The 9,156-nt window shown below is 40.0% G+C and overlaps 1 protein-coding gene across 1 annotated transcript in view; it reads left to right on the top strand.

Moving 5' to 3' along the window:
- The window catches only part of glud1a (glutamate dehydrogenase 1a), a 42,586-nt gene extending 36,847 nt beyond the window's left edge, over positions 1-5,739 (top strand). Inside the window, exon 9 of the mRNA XM_048616173.1 lies at positions 1,740-5,739. Within this exon, the coding sequence (XP_048472130.1) occupies positions 1,740-1,859 (120 nt within the window). The 3' untranslated portion in view covers positions 1,860-5,739. The remainder of the gene's footprint in view (positions 1-1,739) is intronic.
- The last annotated feature ends 3,417 nt before the right edge of the window (positions 5,740-9,156 follow it).

The raw sequence follows: 9,156 nt of genomic DNA, 5'->3' as shown, positions 1-9,156 counted from the left end.
ATTTTCTGAAGAAGGGTCTAGGCCCGAAACGTCAGACTTCCTGCTCCTCTGATGCTGCTTGGCCTGCTGTGTTCATCCAGCTCTACACTTGGTTATCTCAGATTCTCCAGCATCTGCAGTACCTACTATCTCCTTTTGGAATCACTACTTTCCCACGAGTGGGAATGGGAATTTATTCAGCAGTCATTAGATATGAGCTTTGTCATGAATTTTCATTGAGCCAAATGCTAGAGGTGGGGTCAAATATTCCACTTGCATAAACTCTGCCTTGTTTAAGAAATTTGGTTGACGATTCTATGCACTTTGAAAGAAAAAATGGTGAGAAATTGAAAGCATCTAAACTGGCCCACTGTTATCATGTGTCATCCTGCCTCCTATCAGATTCAGTGTAAAGCTGTCCGTGCACTGCATCTATATGATCTCCGAAGCTAAATGTGTCATTTAAAGGGCTGTAGACTATCTACAGCCTTCGAATTTCCAATTACTGACTTTGTAGTTTGTTTGGTTTCTGGTTATTTTTAAAAATTGTATTGATTTACTCCATCACAAAATAAAAAATTTAAGAGGACTGTGCTTCAAACAGATGGCTTGTAATCGCTTCAGAAGTAACTGTTTTTAATTACTCTTTTTTAAATCCGTTTCTTTCTATGAATAAGGACATGACCAAAGCATTCCTCTGCTCATTGTTTAGAGTTGTTGTTTTATGTATCATTATATTTGACCTACTTCTTTGGTTTGGGCACATGTCTCTTATAAGCCCATTAGAAAGACTTGCGTTCCCAATGCTGGGAGTGTGGGGAATGGATGCTTCCTTCCCTGCAACGCTGAGATTGCTTTCTGTATCTAGAATCTTATGTTGGGTTTGTCCATTGTTAATGGAAATTACACCAACGTAAGTAACACATTTTGATGGCAAAACTGTTGAGTTACTTGACAAGCCATTGAAAACAGCCAGCAAACTGTAAAATTGGCATACCTTCCTGCCTACTAGGCTTGCCAAGGACAGATTAGAGTGCTTCATGATGGAGAGTTGTTCTGATTTGTCTAAACACTGGGATTCTTCTTCCAAATCACTGTTTAATCTTCAAATGTTCAAATTTTAAGGTTTGCTTTTTGGAAAGAACTCCCTGTCCAGCATTGTAATGCAAGTGAATAGCAGCTTGTTAAACAAAGGCAGCTCTGTCTATTGTAGCATTTTTCCTTTTATTAAAATCTCTTGTAGCTGTTTTATGCTATTGAATGGCAGGCAAAATGCAAAGTTTAAAAAAAAAAAAAAAAATTGTTCTTTTCTCCCTCCAATGTTTTTATACCAATGACCTTTCTAATGCACTTTCTAGGACATGTAACTGGATGATGATCCAAGGCCTTTGGTAGGCAGCACCTGGACACTTCTGATTAAGATTTGAGTTAGCTATTGTGACTTCCAAAGTTTTTAATCTAACTTAGAAATGGAGGGCTACTGTAGTACAGTGTTGTGTCCCTACCTCTCAGCCAGGAGGACTAGGTCAAGTCTCACCTGTTCCAGAAGTAGGTGGTATCTCTGAGCAGGTTGTTTTTTGTTTTTTTTTGTTTTATGAAATGTGTAATAATTTAAAATGGTGAATATTAAGAGTGGCTAGTAGGGTGATGTGCCAGAGGCTGTTGTTGCTGGAGAATTATTACCTGTTTGGGAATGAGAAGAGTAAAAATTTAAGGAAGCAAGCATCCCTTTTAATTTTATTTTCTTTTGTCTATTTCAGCAAATCATGCGCACAGGGATGAAATATAACCTTGGCCTGGATTTGAGAACAGCTGCCTATGTCAACGCTATTGAGAAAGTCTTCAAGGTCTATAACGAGGCTGGTCTGACCTTCACATAGAGTGGGCACCGTCTCTCCTTTACAAACCCCCCTCTCAACCTTTCCCCAGCCTAACATGTCAAACGTTTACACGCAGAATTTTCTTTTCCTTTTTACTTTTTAAACCAATGGAACACTAATTCTCCAATAGAAGCTGCCAGAATTAGTGAATAGGTTAAACAATTAACATAACCCACAAGCCAATATTAAGGCTTACAGAAAATCTTTATGATCTCGCACTGCTGGCAAGTGGGAGCCATGTTACATTTACTTGAGAGGAGCTTTTCAATGCGTAGCATCCAATTTGTGGTCTCCAGCTAGCAACCCCTGCCCCCTTGGCAATATCATTAAATTGACAAATATGCTCAGGGGAGATTCTAAAGCCTGTTAGGTCATTTAGTTCCTGTGCATCAAAGGATTGCCATTTGTCTTTACTGAGTCCATTCTGTCCCAGGTGTCTCAAGGTTATCTGTAGCACTTCAGTCAAAATTCTATTGTTTTAGGCCTCTGTATCTGGCAGAAAAGAATCACATTCATTTGGGGTGGACAAATCCTAAACTTTTGCCAGAATGTTTTGTAATTGGTTTGCTATAATTTCATATTTAATTAGTTATTTCGACAAGCTAGCTATAATTAGCCAAAGTGCTCCTGGGCTTTGGAGACCTAATATTACACAGGTTCTCCTTCCTGATTTTGGTGTATTGACCTTGTTACAAAGTTTACTTGTGGATTTTGGATTAAAGATCAGGCTCTACTGTGACACCAACTATGGTGGGATAGTGTTAGGAGTCAGTGACTTCAGGAGCTTGAAGTGGAGAGGGTACATAATGTGTTAGATGGCACACGTGTACAGTAACAACTGGTCATGATCATGGTTAGGGTTCTATTTACATGAAATGCATCTAACTTCCATTCAGTGAAGCTGGCAAAAGAGTTACATGGAAGTGAGGATGAGAGGTTTGCAGATAAGCACAAAAATAATTTTTGTAGTGAAAGTCATGCTCTGCCAGTTTTTATTTTCCTTTGTCCATCTGTATGTGTAGCAAAGAAGTCAATGTTGTTCATACTGCTTTTACATTATAGCACAGTGACCTCACCCTTGTGGTTTCAGAGGAACAATGGGCAGTGCATTTAGGAACTCTGAAATAATCAGCCCATTAGTGGAAGCATTTAGTGCAGTCTCATACTGTACTATATGGACCTAATATGGATGTTTCTTTGGCATTAGGAGAGTGGACTACAGAAAACAAATGAAAACTGGCAATCATGACTTTCAAATAACTTGTGCAGCTACATATTTTTTGAATTAGTGCTATGGAATCCAGCCTCCATTATGAATAGGACAGAACACCCATAACCAGAAACGAAGACAAGTATGGAAACAACTTTATTAGTAAAACCATCTTTTTTATAAAAGCACTTTCTCTAGATAGAATATCCATTTACATTTGTAAAGTCAGAGGATATGATTTTCTTCTGTTTCTTTTATTTAAAACTTTATTTGAATGTTTCCTATGTGCTTTGGAGGTCAGACATGACTTCCTAACTTTGTGCAGCAATTAGGACCGTTTCCACATTGAATTCTGTCTGTCTTATTGGAAACCTACAGCTGTCTTTCATCAAAGTGCCCTTCAATCCTGCCTCAAACACTTTTTACATAGATGGAAAAGTTGATTTTTGTTTTTAATACAATCCCTTATTAGTAGTAACTGTGTCTGTATAGTAAACCCTGTAGAGTGGCTTCAAGTCTTCAACACAACCAAGTCAATTCAGAAATAGCACCTTCTAGCTATGTGGATGATATTGTATGTCCAATTTAGAACCATATTGCATTGATGGTTTTGTAGATTGCTCAGGCAAAACACCATAACAGCACCTAATCTTTTAAATTTGCCTGTTAGATTTGTGACGATGCACTTTCACAGCAGTAACCAGTTTTTGAGCTGCCCTGATCAGTTTGTTAAAGTGGACAGCTTAAAAACTGAAAACTGCAGGATACTGCTAATGCTGTCATCTTCTGCAGGGGTTTTATAGCAACTTTCCTCCACTTCTCTAGCTCAGACATTGTGGTGAATGTTCAGAATGGAATTGCATATGACAAAGGGAGACAAAAGAATGTTTCAGAATTCTATAGGATTAAGCATGTCAAATTTGTCTTTTTTTTTTGGCATTCGCCTTTCTGGGTGCAATCAAGTACCAGATGAACCCTTTTTAAGAATAATTTTGTTCTTTTCTACATTCTTTCTTTTGCGTGAAGGTAAATTGACAAATTATTAAACTCTTAATACTTCATTAGTGGTGCATGATCACTAAGTTTTCATGCATTAATCCCCCTTTTGCTTTGGTGACATTGTGCTGAAGTTAATAGTGCTTCCCAACTTCTCCATTTGTGGCCCACTGCTTTATAAGTCATTGGTTATCGAGCATTTCTGAGTCTATCTTCATCAAATTTGAGCCGGGTTCAACCAAAAACTCAGGTATATAACTTGTTAAAAGGGATGAAGTCATGTAATGGAAAGAACATGCATATGGGGCTTGGTCTTTATAACTTTAGTTGAAGACAAATGGAATATTTTTTGAAAGATATCCTATTCAAGGACTAACTGTGACAAACCTGAGAGGGATTAATAAAACAATAGCAAACATCACTGAAAATCAACTCCTTTAGAAAGCAAAATAGAACAGACCTCCACTCCAATTTCTCTTTTATTAAAGAGCAGGTGCAGAAGTTAAGTAGGAGATAGAAATTAACATAATTGTAGGTGCCAAATGAAATTTTTAAAAATCAGCTAAATCATCTAGAGAAGCAAGTTCCCTTAAGCATGTAAACTGGATTTAAAAGGATGAATTATCTAACATGTTAAAGGTTACTGTCTTTAAGGATTCATAAACGAAGCTGTGATTTTAAAATCACTTGATTGTATACTTGAGATAAGAATCCTAAACTTCCTCAAAACCAGAAAATCCCCAAGAACAAGATTAGAAATCAAAATGAGGCTATAAAGGTGCAATAATCATCAGCAGTGTGTGAATACACAGGAGGCCTGTGGATTGGAAATGAGCTACACTGTTAATTATATTAGAGAGGCAACAAAACCATCTGAGGAACTGTGGATTTCTCAATTAGTTTGGTCCCTGAGCCTCTGCACCAAAAATCAGTTTGCACGTGGTATTGCAGCTGCACGAACTGTAGCAGTTTGTGAACTTTCACATTGAAAAAGTGAATCGGTTAGCATGCAATAAATTATTTCAGTGATATGGATACCACACTGGGACAATTTACTTTTTCCCCCACTTGCCTGAACACCATGCCAGTCATTTGCTGCAGTCCTCAGCCAGTGGGTATCATGTTTGTCTTGTTCTTTGCCTGTCTGATTTGTCACCCCAAACAATATTCTCTCACTCCCCAAAACCCAATTGCACAGCACTAGACCTGCTCTTATCCAATCACGTGGTGCTGGAGTATTGACATGCTCATTGTGCTGCTGATGTGACTGGTTACTGGCACCCAAGAGACGAGCAAATTGGAGTTGCACATTTACAAAGATAACATGGAGCGGAAAGAAAGATCTTGATATAAATAGTCAGTTTGATGGTATGTTTGTATATATCAAATTCCTACATTAAATGTTGTAAGGGCTCACCAATGAACTTGTCAAAGTGGCATCAAAATATGGATAGTTTCAAAATTTAACTGGTGTTCTTCATTTCCAAAATTGAATGTTAACATAGAATTTCTTTGCCCTTTTCTCTTTCTTCGACCCCAGTATCTCTCTCAGCGTAATATACTTCAGTTTCTAGAACACAAAATTAATGTGGCAGTATGTGTAACCAGAGTGTTGTTTTTCATTTTTTTTAACATCTCTATAAATTTTACCTCCAATAAAGCTTTTGAAATTTGTCTGGTTTTTCAACTTCCTTATCTTGTCAATAGCAAACTTTCTACCATACATTTGCCCCTGCAACCATGTTAGATATGTTATAGGTTGTAAATAGTTGTGGCCCCAACACTGATCCCTGTAATACTGACTAGTGACTGCTTATCATCCAAAAAAAACCTAATTATTCCTGCTCCCCACTTCCTGTTTGCTAGCTGCCCGTACCATGTGTTCTGACCTTGTTTAGCAACCTTTTTAATGTGGAAATGGCATTTGACAAGATGCCACTTTATCCATCTTGCATGTTACTTCCTCAGAAAACTATTAGTTAAATACATTTCTCCCCTACAATGCCGGGGTGGGGGGTGGCGTTGTAGGAGGAGTGCAGGGATAACTCTTGCTGTCCCAGCCCCGCCAAAAGGAAAATACAGGGTTACAAGGATAAAGTAGTGGGACGGGTCTGGGTGAGATCCTTTTCAGAGGGACCGTGTTGACATGCTGGGCCAAATGCCCTGTTTCCACACTGTAGGAATTCTGTGATTTTTACAGAATTCACCCTTCAGTCTCTAACACTCCACAAAAAATAGCCCTAGCCAATTCAACCTCTCTCGAAAGCTCAAACCCTTTAACCCTGACAAGACCCTTGTAAATCTTTTCTGAACCCTCTCAAGTTTCACAACATCCTTCCTAGAGGAGGGAGATCAGAGCTGCACTCAATCCTCCAGAAGTGGCTGAACTAATGTCCTGTAGACCTGCAATTTGACCTCCCACCTCCTATATTCCAAAGCACTGACCAATAAAGGCTAGTATACAAAATGTCGTCTTCACTATCCCATCTACCTGTGTCTCCACTTTCAAGGAACTATGAACCTGCACTCCAAGGTCTCTTCATTCAGCAACACTCTCCAGGACCTTATCATTAAGTGTATAAGTCCTACCCTGATTTGCCTGTCAAAATGTAGCACTTCATATTTATCTAAATTAAACTCCATCTGCTACTCCTTGGCCCATCTGATCAAGGTCCTATTGTATTCTGAGGTAACCTTCGCTGCCCACTACACCTCCAATTTTAGTGTCATCTGCAAACTTACTAACCATACCTCCTATATTCACATCCAAACCATCGTCTAAGTATCCTGCTTTAACCACTTTTCCTTTTTGTTTTCTACGCAGAAGTGTTGAGATCACACAACCGAGCTCCTTCCCACCACCAAAATCACTGATTTTTTTTTTTAAAACTATTAACCACCAGCAGTAAAAACACCTGTGTAGCTGATTGAAGATTTACAAGCAATGCCTATTAAGGACAATGCAAAACATCAAATGTGAGGTGAAGTGGTGGTTGCTGTGTATGGAGAGCAGGAAGGGACTAAATCAAAATGGAGTTGGAGAGGGAGATAAAGCACTGTATCCCTTGCGGTGCCCACCTCTCTCTAAAGGCATCGAGAGCATTGATGGACACTGTGCTCCTATGATACCTGGGTTTGAATGTAACCATGGAAGAGGGGCAAGCAGTAGGCAGAGATGACCCCCTCCACATCCCGCTGCCTGGACCAGTATAAAGCCAGCCTAGCCAGACCCAGGAGCAAATAAAAAGAGAACGCAATTGCCCACAGCCAACATAAATAAATATGGTCCACAGCCCCACAAAATAAAGGGACTGCTGTGTGCAACACCCTCCACCTCAGGTCCCTGATGGAAACTGGGAGAATTCCCGCATAGGGAGCCATCCATTGGGGATCTTTATCTGGCAGCAAATAAGCATGCCAAGCCAAGGCAAGTCCAGTCGGTGGATGCAGGAGTCGGGGTGGATGGTGTGCAGCTTGCTGTTCGTGGTACTTTTCTCACTGCATACACACACACCACTGAAGATATTTCCTAATCAAACCATTCAGGGATGTTATTATACATCTGTGGAGTAGGTGGGACTTGAACCTAGACCTCCTTGCTCAGAGGTAGTGACCAATTACTGTATCACAAGTGCCCTTGCTCGTTCTGTGTTTCTTTTCTGTATTTCAGAAGTGATATCACACACAACCTTCCCACCATCAAATCACTGATTGTTTTGTTTGTTTTTAAATATTAACCACAACTACTAGTAAATCATGTGTAGCCAATTAGGAATTTACATGCAAAGCCCATTAGCAACAATGCAAACCAAAAATGATAGGGAGAGAGGGAAGGACCTAAACCAAAATGGAGGTTGGAGGGGCTGAGGCTGCTTTATGAGATATTTTCTAATCAACCCACTCATAATGTTTGATACTGCTCTGGAGCAGGTGAGACTCGGACCTAAGTCTCCTGGCTCAGAAACAGGGACATTACCACTGCACCACAAGTGCACCCTCTGGGTCTGCTTTATAGATACTTTCTAATCAATCCATTCAGAGATGTTATTACATACAAATCCAGACAGCTTCTGTTTTATTCTTTACATCCAAAAGTGCTACCTCACACAACAGCATGACTTTCCCATCACTAAATCAGCATCACATTTTTTTTTGGTTATAACTGTTAACTACCATAGGTAATCACCAGGCAGCCATTTAGCAGTTCACATGCCAAGCCCATAACGGACAATGCAAACCATCCAAAGTGAGGGGGGCTGTAGGGAGAACGGGAAGGGAATTAATCAAAACGGAGTTGGAAGGGGAGATAGGGCACTGAATCTCCACACCCCCACCCCCTTCCAGTTGCCAACCTCTCTCTAAAGGCATGAAGAGTATTGATGGACACCATCCAGGATAAAGCAGCCCACTTGATTGGCACCACATCCACAAGCATCCACTCCCTCCACCACCGACACTCAGTAGCAGTAGTGTGTACTATCTACAAGATGCACTACAGAAATTCACCCAAGATCCTCAGACAACACCTTGATTCTATGCCTTGCCCTTTGAACTAATGTTATTTCTCACTATTGTACTAAATGTCAACCTTAATTCTTTGCCTCACTTCCTATCTTGAAAATATCAAATACCATTCAGTATTCACGTCCCAGCCTCTGTTGACTCTGCAGTCCCAGGTCGGTGATATCAATCAGGTCAGATAGATTTACTTCGTTAGAGAGAAAAAGGTTAAGACGTGACTTAATAGAGACATACAAGATGATCAGAGGATTAGATAGGGTGGACAGTGGGAGCCTTTTTCCTCAGATAGTGATGGCTAGCACAAGGGGACATAGCTTTAAATTGAGGGGTGATAGAAAAAGGACAGATGTCAGAGGTAGGTTCTTTACTTGGAGAGTAGTAAGGGCGCGGAATGCCCTGCCTGCAAATGTAGTAGACTCGCCAACTTTAAGGACATTTAAATAGTCATTGGATAAATATATGGATGATAATGGAACAGTTTAGGTTAGTTGGGCTTCAGATTGGTTTCACAGGTTGGCGCAACATCGAGGGCCGAAGGGCCTGTACTGCGCTGTAATGTTCTATGTTCTA

This window comes from Rhincodon typus, chromosome 34 (genome assembly GCF_021869965.1).
Source record: "Rhincodon typus isolate 14 chromosome 34, sRhiTyp1.1, whole genome shotgun sequence".
Taxonomy (NCBI): Eukaryota; Metazoa; Chordata; class Chondrichthyes; order Orectolobiformes; family Rhincodontidae; genus Rhincodon; species Rhincodon typus.
Note: the sequence above shows the minus strand (reverse complement) of the source record. Positions and strands in the feature narration are given on the sequence as shown.